Raw genomic sequence first — 17,050 nt, 5'->3', positions numbered from 1 at the left:
TTAGGCGAGCTTAGGCGTCTTGCGGGTCTCCCTAGGCTCCCGGAGGCGCCTTCAGGCCTGCCTGGGGAGCATTTTTTTAAAAAAACGTGCATCCCGATTGGCTGATTAGACAGCTGTAGGACGCCTACAGCTGCCTAAAATCGGGATGCACTTTTGGAGAATCAGGGCCTAATTGCTTACAAGACCATTCATGCATAATTACACCTAAAATCCAAGTCATCATGCACACTTGATAGGAATTTTAGAAATTTTGATAAAGTTCATAAACCATCATCTCATTGCTGGCTCTAATGACATCACTCATGTGTTCAATCACATCCTGAAGAAATGACACTGTAAATGTTGAAGGCAGAATCATTATTTAATGAGCAACTAACTGAAACACCTCCGATTGTTTCTGCTGAATGGAATACAAGAACAGAATTGTTTAAAATTCAAAATTACACAAATGAAAATTAAAAAAAAAAAAAAATTCATGCCCACTGCAGACACAAACAAAATTACAAGGAAAGAAATAGTGAAACTAAGACACTGGGAAATGGACAATACCTAAAATATTCACTACAATCCTTTTGAGAGCTACAATCAGATCTGGGTTTTCAGGGAAAACAAAATATACAAATTATCCCAATTTTTACACTGCTTATCTATGTAAACCTTTGAATAAATACTCAAGATTTTCTGTAGGGGGGGGAATTAGACCCTTTTGTAGCCACAGGGACTGGAAGTGAATACCCATGAGCTATACTGGTAGACTTTACCTACCTACTTTTTATTTTAGTTTCAAGAGCTTCATGTATTGACTTGTTTCTTTTAAGTTCTGATGGTTCTGACTCTAGCTGCTGTTGAAGAAACCAGATTATATACAATGTTAAAAACAGGTAGAAGCAAAATTATCACTAAAGATAGGACAATTTTGATAACAGCAAATTAATTGTAACAAGAAATAAATGGTTTATAAAACCTATTTCAAAAAAATGACCATTCACCAGCAAAGAAGTTTCCAGATCTGTTCGTGCCATCTATACAGTTTAAGAGATAGGGAACAGCCTTGCTCATATACATACATAAATATACACACATATAGTTACCCAAGATCAGACATTAAAAAGCTCATATTCCAAATTTAAGGAAACATAAATCATATGAACAAGGGACTCAGTTCATGAAAACATAATTTGCAGGGAGCCTGCATAGTTCACACGGAGTGTTCCAGTGAAACTGCTTGAATCAACTCAACATGGATGTATTCACCAAAACCTCAACTAGAGGGATGAGCAGCTGGATTGATTGCATCATAGGAGATTACAACTCGCAGTACCAACTCAGACTGTGCTCTTTAGTTTACCATTAGAGATTGACTATCACAAAATCCAAGGTATTCAAATTAACTCCATTATTTCTTTCAAAAGGAGCTCAGTGTACCACAGTCCCCAGACTCTCTCGGACACAGTTTTAGGATGAGTCTGTGGTCTCCACTGCCTTGACTAAATGATCAGGTTTCTTGCCAGCAGCATAATTTTCCCACATCTGTTGATAAAGCTGCTCTAGATCCATAGTATACTGCTTGGTATTGAAGAGTGGGCTAGATATTCGCTGCTTCCAGACCTTTGCTCGAATCATCTTCAGGCTAAAAAATAAGAGAGGACACAGACTCAAATTTTGTTTCAGCACAGTGCTAGAAGGGACACTGGATCCCATAATGCTTAGTCCTTACAGTCTGCTAAAATTCAGCTAAAGCTCAACACTCTGGTCAACTGGGGAAAACAACACATAGATACTTGCCCCAGGAGCAGGAGGTCATGGTCAGACACTGCCCTGGGAGCTTACCGTATTTTCACGCATATAACGCGCGCATTATACGTGTTTTTACAAACCGTGCATAACCTTGCGTGGTATATAAAATTTTTTTTACATAGTTCCCACCTTGCCTGACGCCCGATTCATCATCCGGAAGGACCGCTCGCACCCCCACCGCTCGCACTCCCACCCCGATGGACCGCTCGCACTCCCACCCGAAGAACCGCTCGCACCCCCAAAGTCTCCCCCCCTCCCCCATGGAGAAGCTGTCTACCTTGTTTCCGGATGCCAGTGAGTCCAGCTGTTTCCTCTGCCGGCGGTCCTGCCCCTTCTCTGAGCCCTGCTGCGCTGCTTCCTCTTCCGGCGGTCCCGCCCTTTCTCTGACGTCAGAGAAAGGGCGGGACCGCCGGAAGAGGAAGCAGCGTAGCGCAGGGCTCAGATAAGGGGCAGGACCGCCGGCAGAGGAAACAGCTGGGCTCACTGGCATCCGGAAACAAGGTAGACAGCTTCTCCATGGGGGAGGGGGGGAGACTGTGGGGGTGTGAGCAGTTCTTCGGGTGGGAGTGCGAGCGGTCCATCGGGGTGGGAGTGCGAGCGGTGGGGGTGCGAGCGGTCCTTCCGGATGATGAATCGGGCGTCAGGGGGGGGGCATCAGGCTTTCAGGATGGGGACAGGACTTCAAGGGGGGACAGGCAGACCTTCAAGGGGGGACAGGACTTCAAGGGGGGACAGGCAGACCTTCAAGGGGGGACAGGCAGACCTTCAAGGGGGGACAGGACTTCAAGGGGGGGCAGGCAGACCTTCAAGGGGGGACAGGACTTCAAGGGGGGACAGGCAGGACTTCAAGGGGGGACAGGACTTCAAGGGGGGACAGGACTTCAAGGGGGGACAGGCAGGACTTCAAGGGGGGACAGGACTTCAAGGGGGGACAGGCAGACCGAAGGGAGTGAAAAAGCTATAAAATAAACCCACCAGCGTGTCAATGTGTTCAGAGGAAGAGATGTTCTGGGAAATTCTGCTGAGAAAACTCCGGGTCCATTTCCACCCCCCAGTTACCGTAGTCCACTCCACTGAACTGGTTCACACACTGAGTGGTGTTGTGCCTGCGTAGTTGTTTTGGGATCTCTTCTAGTGGTTTGTCAGTATCTCCTTGTGGTCCAAGGAAGGAAACTTTGTTAACCTTAGCATTGACCTTCAGAATATATTTGTGTGGCATTAGGCTATGTAGTGATCGAAAGAAAAAAACAGACCTTTGCACATTTTTGCACTATATGGTGGGTGTATGAGGAGATTCACATTTCCTGCACAGCTAAGTCCTTGTGAAGTTACCTTGTTCTTTCTGTATTTGACATCTAGCAAGGTCTCTGTTTGGAAGGAAAGATTTAAGTTATGGTAAAAGCAGATAGCGTTGCTGGTTTTAAAAAGGTTTGGACAAATTCCTGGAGGAAAAGTCCATAGTCTGTTATTAAGACATGGGGGAAGCGTCTGCTTGCCCTGGATCCGTAGCATGGAATGTTTGCTATTCTTTGGGTTTGGACCAGGTATTAGTGACCTGGATTGGCTACCATGAGAATGGGCTACTGGGCATGATGGACCATTGGACTGACCCAGTTAGGCTGTTCTTATGTTATGTTCTCATCTGTAGGGGCCTTTGTTTTCACTTCTTATTTTAATGTATTTTTTTCTGGAAACTTATCAGTGTTTTTTATAATGGGAACAAAAATGGAAGAGAATTACCGTAATGTGTGTGGAATGGGGGGGGGGGGGGGTGTTTAACTACCATAATTTCTTCAGCTAAATACCGGTAATTCAATCCACCTCAACCAGACATAGGAGAACTCACGCACCATTCACACACCCTCCAACCAAACACGTGAAAAGAAAAAAACTGTTCATTCTTATAAACAACCGTATAACTTTTAATCTAGAGTTAGTGAGTATGAATTCAGCAACAAGAACAGAAATTACATGTTCATTCTTATAAACTATAACATTAACCGGTAGATCAAACGAAGTATCGAGGACAAAATAATCTAAATACAGTTACCGTAATTACGGTAAAGTTGTAAATAAACAAAGTTTACAGGTTTATTCAGTCATCATCATCACAGTCATCTGAATCCTTGAATCCATCAAAATCCGAATTGTCATCATCGTCATTAAATAAAGTGAGCACGGCCTGCAGACGATCCTCGTTTATTTCCGAAGTAATATCGTCATCATCATCGCTGATATCCATGTTGTTGCCTCCTTCCGCTGCACTGGTAGTACCCGTAGTGTCATTGGTTTCATAAACAATGCCCGCTTTTCTAAATCCGTTTCGAATGGTATCTGGTGTTATTTTGTCCCATGCTGAAGCCACCCACTTGCAGACTTCTGTGAAAGTTGCCCGCTTCAGCCGCCCCGCGGGTGTGTACTCATGCATGCCGCTCTGCATCCACTCCTACCACTCCTTTCTAATAAAAGTCTTGAATGGATGATTCACTGCGATGTCAAGTGGTTGCAGCTTACACGTCAGGCCTCCAGGTATCACAGCGATGTGGGCACGAGTAGAATTAATGTAGGCCTGAACATTTTTTTCTTTGTGGGCAGCCATGGCATCAAAAATTAACAAGGATTTTTTTGCAAAGAATCCACCCTGTCTTGCCCTAAAGCATTTATCTACCCACAATCTCATTACGTCGCAGTCCATCCATCCCTTCTTGTTGCAGTGCACAACCACACTGGTGGGCAGCTTTTCACGGGGCATAGTGACCCTTTTGAAAATGAGCATGGGCTTTAACTTAACCCCGCTAGCTGAGCAACCAAGAACGACTGTAAAACACGTTCTTTCATGCCCAGTTGTGGTGATGGCAACAGATTTAGTACCTGTGGGGGCTATGGTTCTTGTCGCTGGAATATCGAATGCCATTGGAATTTCATCCATGTTGATGACGTCCTTTGCAGTGATGCCAAGTTCAGATATTTCTTTGGCGACAAAGTCACGGAAATCGATCAATTTTTGCTGCCAGTCATCTGGAAGTCGCTGGCCAACAGTTGTTCTCATTCTAACTGATAGTCCATTCCTTTTCATAAATTTTGAGATCCATGTGAAGCCAGCTTTGAAGTCGGGTATTCCTCTTCCATTGGCAAGTAGTTTTGCCTTCATCTGAATCGCAACAGTAGAGACTGATTGATTTTGCTCCCTTCTCGCCAGAATCCACTGCTTCAAGTCATCCTCCAGCTGAGGCCATTTTGGTTTGGCCCCACGATGTTCCCGTTTTCGCGGATTGCATTTCTCCAGTTCCTTCTTATCTTTTCTCCATTCACGCACCGATGTTTCTCCAACATCGAACTCTCTCGCTGCGGCCCGGTTGCCTATTTCCTCAGCTTTCGCAATGACTTGAAGCTTAAAGTCCGCTGTATATGACTTTCGTCTCATTCCTGCCATTATGGCGGTAAATTTAAATTTAATTGATAAACTCTACCGGGTAGATATATGCAGAATACCAATCTGAAGAGATCAAATTAAAATGTGGGCTCTACATGCAGCGCGCCCCCACAACCCGGCGCAGAAAACTAAACGGCAAGCATGCTCAGACCATTGCGCATGCTTACAGAGCTGGGAGCAGGGCAGGGCGGGCGAAAGGAGAGTCGGGGCAGCGCACGGAGAGTCGGGACAGCGAACGGAAAGTCGGGGCAGCCAGAGGAGAGTCGGGGCAGTGAACGGAAAGTCAGGGCGGGTGAACGGAGAGTCGGGGCAACCAGAGGAGAGTCGGGGCAGCGAACGGAGAGTCGGGGCAGCGAACGGAGAGTCGGGGCAACGAACGGAGAGTCGGGACAGCGAACGGAGAGTCGGGGCAGCGAACGGAAAGTCGGGGCAGCCAGAGGAGAGTCGGGGCAGTGAACGGAAAGTCAGGGCGGGTGAACGGAGAGTCGGGGCAACCAGAGGAGAGTCGGGGCAGCGAACGGAAAGTCAGGGCAGCCAGAGGAGAGTCGGGGCAGTGAACGGAAAGTCGGGGCGGGTGAACGGAGAGTCGGGGCAACCAGAGGAGAGTCGGGGCAGCGAACGGAGAGTCGGGGCAGCGAACGGAAAGTCAGGGCAGCCAGAGGAGAGTCGGGGCATCGAACGGAAAGTCAGGGCAGCCAGAGGAGAGTCGGGGCAGTGAACGGAAAGTCGGGGCAGGTGAACGGAGAGTCGGGGCAGCCAGAGGAGAGTCGGGGCAGCGAACGGAAAGTCAGGGCAGCCAGAGGAGAGTCGGGGCAGCCAGAGGAGAGTCGGGGCAGCGAACGGAAAGTCGGGGCAGGTGAACGGAGAGTCGGGGCAGCGAACGGAAAGTCAGGGCAGCCAGAGGAGAGTCGGGGCAGCGAACGTAAAAGTCGGGGCAGGTGAATGGAGAGTCGGGGCAGCCAGAGGAGAGTCGGGGCAGCGAACAGAGAGTCGGGGCAGCGAACGGAAAGTCAGGGCAGCCAGAGGAGAGTCAGGGCAGCCAGAGGAGAGTCGGGGCGGCATGCGCAGTATACCCGTGAGCGCAGTATATAAAAATTTCTTTACATAAATTTGTGTTTTCCGCGCGCTATACCCGTGTGCACGTTTTACACGGGTGCGCGTTATCTACGTGAAAATACGGTAATAGGAATCTTTATTCAGCAAGGTAAGAAGATGCAGAGATCACAGCCCTGCTGTATCGGTTCAGATGTCTACACCAGTGTTTTTCAACCTTTTTACACCCGTGGACTGGCAGAAATAAAAGAATTATTTTGTGGACCGGCAAACAACTAGGACTAAAATTTAAAAACCCCGTTTCCGCCCCATCTCCACGAGCTCGGTCACCTCAGTAACTATAGAAAAATAGACAAAAATAGTGCAAAATATAGACAGCACAGATATAAATTCTCAAAACTGACATATTTTGATCACTAAATTGAAAATAAAATCATTTTTCCTACCTTTGCTGTCTGGTGATTTCATGAGTCTCTGGTTGCGTTTCCTTCTGTCTGTGTATCCTTTCTTTCATTTCTTTCTTTCTGCACTCAGGCCCAAGTATTGTCCCTTTCTATTCCCTCCCTCTTTCCTTCCTATGTCCTTAGTGCCCCCGGTGCCTCCTTCCCATGTCTTTATTGCCCCCAGTGCCTCCTTCCCATGTCTTTAGTGCCCCTAGTGCCTCCTTCCTATGTCCCTCTCACTGCCTTCCACACTTTGTCCCACCCCCACCCCCAAAGCCAGCCTGCCTGCCTGTCTACCTCTCTCCCTCCGTCCCTGGCCAAAGCCAGCCTGCTTGCCTGCCTACCTCCTTCCCTCATTGCCGCACAAAAAAAAAAAAGCCTCCCTCCTTCCTTTCACCCAGTCCGCTGCTATCTTACTGCCCTGCTGCTGCTACTGCTAAAGCAGACACAAAGTCTTCTTTCCAACGTCAATTCTGATGTCGGAGAGGACGTTCTGGGCCAGCCAGGCAGCGATTGGCTGGCCCAGAACATCCTCTCTGACTTCAGAATTGACGTCGGAAAGAAGACTTCCTGTCGGCTCTAGCAGCAGCAGCAGGGCGGTAAGACAGCAGCCGACCCGGGGAAAGGAAGGAGGGAGGCTTTTTTTTTTTTTGCGTGACAGGTAGGGACAGGAAATGATCCCCTGTCGCGTTATCCCCGAGTACATTCGGGACAGGAGGTCTGAAATCTTGCCAGCCCTGTGTGGACAGGCAGAAATTTCCTGCGGACCGACACCAGTCCGTGGACCGGCGGTTGAAGAACAGTGTTCTACACAATCCTGAAGAGCAGAAGGCAGCGCCAGCTCCTATTAGACAAGTGTTATCTGCTTTTAGCATTTTTTATCTGTCTCCATTTGCTGGCAATGGGATATGACCCACTGATTTGGCATGGACTAAAAGGAATATTCATTACTATTCTTTCAGCAAATTGATAGAATCACATTATGCATGGTTTTGCTACATGTCCTTCAGTTGATACCCTCGATTACTTACTATTCCAAATCTGTTCCCAATTTCACAGCAATATCTTCATATTCCTGTCTACTTTTAGCAATAAGTTCAGGACACCCAAGGCAGGTCAGCTGGGAGGCAGCAACTCGAGAAGCAAGTGTTTCTCCTAGAAGCATAATAAGAAAAATATTAGCTGTAAGAATGTTTGTGACAGAGCTAAAGAACAAAGAAAATTATCTCAAAAAGGTAAATATTATTACATACAGTACAAATATAGATATATGATAAATTAACCAACTTTAATAAATACCAAGCATAGGCTAGTGGGCAAAAATTTGAGTAGGGAGAAAATGTTTTCAAGGGATTCACACTGACAGATCATATGACTTTTGCTCACCTGTAGTAAAGTTTCCCTGGAACAAAGTGCCTGACTCGATACGTCAGGCTCCATCTCTGGCAGTATTCAAATTTAGACTTAAAGCTCACTTCTTTGAAGCTGCTTTCAATTCCAAACTCCAACCCACCTTCTAAGCACCAATATCTGTCTTCTCATTCCCTTTGTAATTCCCCCACCTGAGCAGTGTATTGATGCACCTTCTTGTCCAGTTTGTATGTCGTGACTAGATTGTAAGCTCTTATGAGCAGGGTCTGTCTCTTCTGTGATATACAGCGCTGCAAATGTCTAGTAGTGTTATAGAAATGATTGGTAGTAGTAGTAGTTTAGGATTTAACTTGCAAGGTACAGAAGGAAGTGTGATCTGTTCATCGTCAGCTTACTTTGAAACTCTTTAAAGGGTAACTGGTAATTCTTGTTCAATGGTAGAAAAATATTAAGACGACACTGGATTTCAAATTTGATTTTTGGATTAAATCTCACATCTGCACTTGGCTCGTCAGCTACATAGTAAGATATTTAATTGTATTTAAGAACAGCATTAGAATCATGCTGTATCTATGCTATTCTAGTGTTCTAATGAGTGCTAATTAGGAGTTCTATTGTTAGTTTGCCAATATTTTATTTGAATGTGCTTTCATGCCGTCTATTATGGTAATTTATCATATTTCTGTTACGATTGTTCTAAGAACATAAGATTTGCCACTGCAGGGTCAGCCCAGTGGTCTATTGTGCCCAGCAGTCCCGCTCACGTGGTGACCCTTAGGTCAAAGACCAGTGCCCTTTTTGAGTCTAGCCTTACTTGCGTATGTTCTGTTCCAGTAGGAACTTATCCAACCTTGTCTTGAATCCCTAAAGGGTGCTTTCTCCTATAACAGCCTCCGGAAGAGCATTCCAGATTTCTACCACTTTCTAGGTAAAGAACAACTTCCTTACGTTGCACGGAATCTTTTCCCTTTTAACTTTAGCAAGTGCCCTCTCGTTCTCTTCACCTTGGAGAGGGTGAACAATCTCTCTTGCTATACTAAGTCAATTCCCTTCAATATCTTGAATGTTTCGATCATATCCCCTCTCAGTCCTCTTTTCAAGGGAGAAGAGGCCCAGTTTCTCTAGCCTCTCGTTGTACAACTCCTCCCTCAGTCCCTTAACCATTTTTGTCGCTCTTCTTGGGACCCTTTCGAGTAGTATTATGTTCTTTTTCATGTACGGCAACCAGTGTTGGATGCAGTATTCCAGGTGAGGGCGTACCATGGCCCAGTATAACCTTTTCAGATCTGTTTGTGATCCCCTTCTTAATCATTCCTAGCATTTTTTGCCCTTTTCACCGCTGCCACACACTGCGCAGACAGTTTCATTGACTTGTCTACAAGTATTCCCAAGTCACTTTTCTGGGGGCTCTCTCCAAGTATAGCACCGGACATCCTGTATTCGTGCATATGATTTTTGTTACCAACATGTATCACCTTGCACTTATCCACGTTAAACCTCATTTGCCATTTCGCAGCCCATTCCTCAAGCATATTTATTTCTCTTTGTAGGTCTTCACAATCCTTCTGTGTCCTTACTACTCTGAATAACTTTGTATCGTCCGCAAATTTAATCACCTCACTCATCGTGCCAATTTCTAAGTCATTTATAAACACGTTGAAGAGCACAGGCCTGAGAACCAAACCCTGCGGCACTCCACTCGTGATGCTTTTCCAATCTGAGTATTGTCCATTCACCTCCACTCTCTGTTTCCTATCCGCCAACCAGTTTTTAATCCACATGAGTATATCACCCTCGATTCCATGGCTCACAATTTTTCGGAGTAGACGTTCATACGGAACCTTGTTACATAGAGACAGAGTATGACGGCAGAAAAGGGCCGGCGGCCCAACAAGTCTGCCCACTCAAGAACCATTCCTCCTTTGAGAATCCATCTTTTAAGTATAACTCTGTAGCAACCCCACCTATTTGTCCCATCGTCTCTTGAAGTCGAGCAGGTTACTGGCCTCGACTACCTGGTGTAGAAGACCATTCCATCGATCAATCACACATTCTAAAAATCTAGATATACGATGTCGAATGGGTCACCCTTGTCTATCTGCCCATTTATTCCTTCGAAGAAGTGCAGTAAGTTTGTCAAGCAAGATCTTCCTTTGCTGAAGCCTTGCTGGCTGGTCCTCATCAGTTTGTGTCCGTCAAGGTGATAGATGATGCGGTCTTTTATCAGCGCCTCTACCATCTTTCCTGGTACCGAAGTCAGACTCACTGGTCTGTAGTTTCCCGGATCTCCCTTCGAACCTTTCTTGAAAATCGGCGTAACATTCGCCACTTTCCAGTCTTCCGGAATATTTCCTGATTTGATTGACAGATTGGATATTAGTTGGAGCAATTCAGCTATAACATAACATTACAGATTTCTATTCTGCTATTACCTTTCGGTTCAAAGCAGATTACAAAAAGAGTTATGTAAGGAGGGTTACAAAGTTAGATCAGAGATCGTTTCCAAGAGAGGGTTAGGTAGGATCAGGGGTTAGGGAGAGGATGGTAAGAAGGAGTTATTCGTGGTATTAAGCTTTACTCAGGGATTTCTTGAAGAGTATAGTTTTTATTTCCTTTCTGAACATCTTGTAGTCTGGGGTTGTTATCAATAGGTTGGAGATTTGGTTATCTAGTTTTGCTGCTTGAATGGCTAGTAGGAAGTCGTATAGTTTTTTCCGTTTTACTTCTTTGATTGGGGGGTATGTGAATGGGGTGTGTGTTCTTCTATGCCTGGTAGAGGTAGTTTGGATGAAGCGGTTGTTTAGGTAGATTGGGCTGTCTCCGTTTATAGTGTTAAATAGTATACAGTAGAATTTAAATTGTATTCTTTCATGGTTTGGAAGCCAATGTGAATCGATGTATGCCTCAATAATGTGGTCATGTTTCTTCAATGAGTAGACGAGTCTCAGAGCTGTATTTTGAATTGTTTGTAGTTGTTTAATCATTATTGCAGGGCAGGGGAGGTAGAGGATGTTGCAGTAGTCCAGTATACTTAGGATTAGAGATTGTACTAGGAGCTGAAATTGTGTTCTTTCGAAGAATTTTCGGACTTATCTAAGGTTTCTCATAACTGCAAAAGATTTCTGTATTGTTTTGTTTATTTGTGGTTGCATGGTGCAGCCTCTGTCAATAGTCATACCTAGTAGTTTTAGGGTGGTTTGCATAGGGTAATTGATACAGTTGATTTCTAAGTTGGTTGTGGTTGGGACTTTGTTATTTTCTAGGAGGATGAATTTAGTTTTGTCTGGGTTGAGTTTCAGTTTGTGGCCTTCCATCCAAGTCGGAACTGTAACTAGTGTTCGGTGTAGTGTGTCTGTCATTGAGAGCTTTGGTTGGTCGAAAGGTATGAGGATGGTGATGTCATCAGCATAGCTATAAGAGGTTAGGCCTTGTTTGTTCGGGTAAACACCGAGAGAGGCCTTATATAGTTTGAAGAGAGTAGGGTATAGTGGAGATCCTTGCGGTACTCCGCAGGGGTTGGACCAAGGTTTGGATTTTTCTTTGTCTGATTTTACTTTGTATGTTCTGGATTTTAAGAAACCTTCAAACCATGAGTATACTTTATCTGAGACGCCTATTGAGTCCAAAATTTGCAGAAGGATGTTATGGTCTACCAAGTCAAATGCCGCCATCAGGTCCAGCTGTATGAGCAGCATTTTTTTCAATGCTGAGGTGTTGTCTTGCTTTGTCGATAAGGGAGCCTAGTAGTGACTCTGTGCTGAAGTTAGTTCTGAAGCCAGATTGCATGGGGTGGAGTAAGTTATGGTCTTCGAGATAGCTGGTAAAGATTTTGGCTACTAGTCCTTCTGTTAGTTTGATATATAGAGGTATTGAGGCGATTAGTCTGTAGTTGGATGGGTGATCTGTTGGTCCTTTCAGTTCCTTGATTAACCTCGGGTGGATGCTGTCCAGTCCCGGGGATTTATCGGTTTTAAGCCTATCAATGTGCCTGCATACCTCTTCCAGACTGACCCCCGTCCTTGTCAGTTTCCTGTCTTCATTTCCTGTATATAGCCTGTCGGCTTCCGGTATATTGGATATATCCTCTTCGGTAAATACAGATGCAAAAAAATGTGTTCAGTTTGTCGGCGATGGCTTTGTCCTCCTTTAGTACTCCCTTTATTCTCTGGTCATCTAACGGCCCCACCGCTTCCTTTGCGGGTCGTTTCTCCTTAATATATCAAAAGAACGGTTTAAAGTTTTTGGCCTCCTTGGCTATTTTTTCTTGGTAGTCTCTTTTGGCCTCTCTTACCGCGTTATGGCACTTGCTTTGATGTTGTTTGTGCTTTTTCTAGTTTTCATCCGTTTTTGACCTTTTCCATTCCTGAAACGAAGTCTTCTTGTCTCTGATCGCTTCCTTCACTGCTACAGTGAGCCATGCCGGTTCCTTGTTCTTTTTCCTCTTGGAACCCTTGTTGATACGCAGTATATATAAATTTTGCTCCTCTGTGACTGTCCTTAAAAAGGGCCAATGCTTGCTCTAGCGTATTTTCAGTGCTTATCCTCTTCCTAATCTTCTTCCTGACCATGACTCTTATCCCTTCATAGTTCCCTTTTCGGAAGTTCAGTGCTGTGGCTGTCGTTCTGGATCGATTTTTTTGTTCCTGTGTCTAGGTTCAAGTGGATCATGTTGTGATCACTGTTTCCCAGCATCCCTTCTACTTCTATACCTTGTGCCGGTTCTTGCAGTCCATTTAGAATTACCGTATTTTTCGCTCCATAAGACACACTTTTTCCACCCAAAAAAGTGGATAGAAAAAAGGGTGCATCCTATGGAGTGAATACCCAAACCACCCCCTCCCCCGGTTACCTTATTTTAAATTTGGTTCCCTCCCTTGCTGGACGCGGCTGCCTCTCCAGCAGCAGAGTGGCGCTCAAGGCTGCCTGCCTGGTCGGCTGACGTGGCTGCCTCCTTTTCCCTTCTGTAGCTGCAGAATGGCGCACAAGGCTGACTGCCTAGTCCTGCGCTGCTTCCATTCTCACGGGAAGTGGCGTGGGACCAGGCAGGTAGCCTTGTGCGCCGCTCTGCTGCTACAGAAGGGAAGAGGAGGCAGCCATTCAACCGAACAGCTTTGCGCACCACTCTGCCACTGGAGTGGCAGCTGGAGACAGCGAGTCCTGCTTCCCACACACTTCCCGCGGTGCGAGCAGCAGCCATCGGATCTGGAAGGCGATGGGTTTGCCGGCATAGCGGTGCAGCCCTGAAGAAAGCGAGCGGCTGCGGCAATAACAGCAGCGGCGGCTGGTTCCAGCCTCCTGATCTCCTCCCTCCTTTCCCCCATGGCAGTGTTGGGCAGCACATCCGGGGCTCGGTTGCCTCCACCGCCACTCCTGACTCCCTTCGCGTTGAGGTGGGACATGGAGGAATGGGCACGTCAAGCTGCTCCGGAGGAACTAAAGGTATGGGGAGAGGTTGGAGGGGGTATGTGTGCCTGCCTGCTTGCCTCGGGGGGGGGGGGGGTGCATTGCCTTGCCTGCCTGTCTGTCTCGGGGTGGGGATAAGGAGTACAGGAGGGAGGAAATGACAATCCAGCATAAGAACCAAGGCAATCAGAGGAGGGAAAGAAACAGAGCAAAGAAATGCTGAATGAGGAGGGAGCATAGTGACAAGGAATAATGCAGGAAAGGGGAGGAATAAAGATAGTGAAAAAGAGAATAAAGATTATGCACTTTGGGGGGCCCTGCCTGCCTGCTTGCTTGCCTCTGGGTGGGGGGCCTTGTCTGTCACTAGGCCACTAGGCTTGCCTGCCCTGTCCCTGCCTACCACTAGACCACCAGAAGGGGGACAGGGTACAGAGCCTGGCAGGGAGATTTTGGTTCAGAATGACATCATCAGTAATGTGGCAGAGTGAATTTACAGGCGGACAAGGCCGAAGCAGCTTGTTTAGAGTGCTGCCGGCCCAATACTGCTTAGGGAGATATGTAGGGCTCCCTCGCGGTCGGCAGGTTTCAGATGGGAGGGAAGGATGGGGGTTTGGCTTTGGGGGCGGGTGCTCGGCAGGGTGCTCGCTCAAGGGTTCTGCTGCACAATAGATGGGAGGGAAGGGAATCTGGGCAAGGGTCCTGCTGCATGACGGATGGGAGGGAGGGAGGGATAGAAGCTGGACAAGGGTCCTGCTGCACGAGAGATGGGAGAGAGGGGAGGAAAGAGCATAAGAGCATAAGAATTTGCTGCTGCTGGGTCAGACCAGTGGTTCATCGTGCCCAGCAGTCCACTCCCGCGGTGGCCCCCAGGTCAAAGACCAGCCCTACCTGCTTACGTACTGGTTCAAAGGAACCCGTCCAACTTTGCCTAAAATCCCTGGAGGGTGTTTTCCTCTATAACAGATGCTGCACATGTGGGGCAGAAAGAGGAAGAACTGGGGCGGAGAGGAAGGGAGAGATGATCATATATATACCCCAAAAATAAGACCTAGTGTGTTTTTTGGGCCTAAAATTAATATGACACTGTCTTATTTTCGGGGAAACACGGTATCTTGACAATGTCGTCATGGGAGACAGTTTCGAAGTGAGTTAGGTTCCCAGTTCTAGTTTTAATTATCTTGTCTGAGTTGTGGGGGGGGGATGATATCTGTAGCGTGACGGAATTGAGGTGAGACCATATTTTGTTTACTTTATCAGTGAAGTAGTCAGTGTTTCGCTGTTGAGTTCGGTGTTAAGGCATCAGTTGTCTCCTTGCGATGTTGTATCTTTTTTTGGGGGGGAGGGGGTTTAATGGGTTTTTTGATCTAATGGGGGTCTTTAATAGTTTTTGGGAGTAGTATATCTTTTTAGCCTCTAAGGTAGCTTTTTTGTATCCTTCATGCATAAGGTGACCATACGTCCTGTTTTGAACAGGACCGTCCCATTTTTGGCTCCCCTGTCACGTTGTCCCCACACACAGCTTTGGGACGCCGAAATGTCCCGTTTTCAGGGACAGCGTCCCGAAGCTGTGTGCGGGGACAATGGGGCAGGCGATCACTTCTTGTCCCTCCCTGCCGCACAAAACAAAAAAAAAGCCTCTTTTTCTGGCCTCTTGTAGCGCTGGAGGGAGGGAGAGAAGGGCAGAAACTGAGATTTGGAGCTGGGGATCTCCGGTTTATCTGCAAACGAGAGAAACAATGAAAGCAGGAAACAAGCCATTTCCTATTTGGCACAACGAAGAGGTGGATCTTCTCACTGAGGGCTGAGTGACGCACGGTCTTCAATCCTTTTCAGTGCTGATTGGTCAGAACAGTTCCTGGGGCAGGGAGAGTCATAGAAGGGTCCACTCTCTAGCTCTGGTTGGGGGAGAGGAGAAAAGAAGGCATCACTCTCAGCATCTTCTGCTACTCATAGCTAGGGCGGGAGGAGGAGCCAGGGCTGGACATGGAGCTGGGAAGATGGGCGCCTGATTTAACCCCCCCCTCCCCGGGTCCGCTGCCGCCGCTGCTGCTACTCTCCTTCTTACCTTCTTTACCTCTGATGGTAATCGCCGCCCAGAAGCCTTCTTCCCGACGTCAATTCTGACGTCAGAGAGGACGTTCCGGGCCATCCACGCAGCGATTGGCTGGCCCGGAACATCCTCTCCGACGTCAGAATTGATGTCGGGAAGAAGGCTTCTGGGTGGCGATTACCAGCAGCAGCAGGTAGGTAAGAATGAGAGTAGCAGCGGCGGCGGCAGCGGACCCGGGGGGGGGGTTAAATTGGGCGCTGCAGGGAGGATTTTTTTGGCGCGGCAGGGAGAGAAGGAAGTAGGTAGGTAGGTAGGCAGGCTGGCTTTGGGGTGTGGGACAAAGTCTGGAAGGCAGTGAGGGGAATATGGGAAGGAGGCACTGGGGGCACTAAAGACATGGGAAGGAAGCACTGGGGGCACTAAGGACATGAGAAGGGGCACTAAGGAAATAGGAAGGAGGCACTGAGGGCATTAAGGACATAGGAAGGAGGCACTGGATGGCAATAAGGACATAGGAAGGAGGCACTAAGGACATAGGAAGGAGGCACTGGGGGCACTAAGGACATAGGAAGGAGGGAGGGAATAGAAAGGGACAATTCTTGGGCCTGAGTGCAGAAAGAAATGAAAGAAAGGATACACAGAAGGAAACGCAACCAGAGACTCATGAAATCACCAGACAGCAAAGGTAGGAAAAATTTTATTTTCAATTTAGTGATCAAAATGTGTCAGTTTTGAGAATTTATATCTGCTGTCTATATTTTGCACTATATTTGTCTATTTTTTTTATAGTTACTGAGGTGACATTGCATATTTTAAAGTCATCTGCCTTGACATCTTTGAAATCCCCCAAATATAAATGATAATTAACATATAGTATGGTCACGTTATTCATGCAGTTCCTTCCATCTGGACCTGTCACTGTAAAGTACCTTTCCACTTTCCTCAGTTCTCTTTTCTTAATTCTTAAGTTATCGGTAAACCAGGGGGAGGAGTATTGCAGGAATAATGTTTGATTTATTTGACTGGTGCTAGCCCTTCATATAAGGTTTAACCTCAGTGTGCCAAGCCCACGCAGCCTTGTCAACTGATTCATAATTGGGTTTTAATGTTTCCACTAGGTTGGAAAGGCCTGTGGATAGCTCCCCTAAGTTGATAGTGTCATTGTTGTATATTTTCTTATGTTAGGTTTGCTTTGTGGTTGAATGTGATCAAATGGTGATCAGACAGGGTACTATTATGGTAGTGCATCCATGAGTTCCTGTGGTGAGCGAAGTATCTTTTTGAAAAAGATTAGGTCTAGGATGTGGCCTGCAGAGTGAGTCGGTGAAAGGACCATTTGTTGGAAGCATAGATCCGATAGGAAAGTGATAAAGTCTGCTAGGGATCCAGTCTCAGTTGGGTAGCTTGTGAAGTTAAAGTCTTCATGTATGACACAGTTGTTTGTGATGACTAGTTTGCTAAGAATGGATAGCAGATTATATAAGATGGTCATTGAAGAGT

General features: G+C 46.6%; 1 protein-coding gene across 4 annotated transcripts in view; it reads right to left on the bottom strand.

Annotated features, from left to right (window-relative positions):
- Window positions 1–340: 340 nt before the first annotated feature.
- OGT (O-linked N-acetylglucosamine (GlcNAc) transferase) overlaps window positions 341–17,050 on the bottom strand; it is a 569,231-nt gene continuing 552,521 nt past the window's right edge. For all 4 annotated transcript variants that reach the window (XM_033944283.1, XM_033944281.1, XM_033944282.1 and 1 more), the window contains 2 exons: window positions 7,758–7,881; window positions 341–1,630 (listed from right to left, as the gene is read on the bottom strand). In XM_033944283.1, the coding sequence (XP_033800174.1) occupies window positions 1,456–1,630; window positions 7,758–7,881 (299 nt within the window). In that variant the 3' untranslated portion in view covers window positions 341–1,455. The remainder of the gene's footprint in view (window positions 1,631–7,757; window positions 7,882–17,050) is intronic.

The sequence above is a fragment of the Geotrypetes seraphini genome, chromosome 5 (assembly GCF_902459505.1).
Source record: "Geotrypetes seraphini chromosome 5, aGeoSer1.1, whole genome shotgun sequence".
In the NCBI taxonomy this organism is placed as follows: Eukaryota; Metazoa; Chordata; class Amphibia; order Gymnophiona; family Dermophiidae; genus Geotrypetes; species Geotrypetes seraphini.
This window is presented reverse-complemented; position numbering and strand designations above follow the sequence as displayed.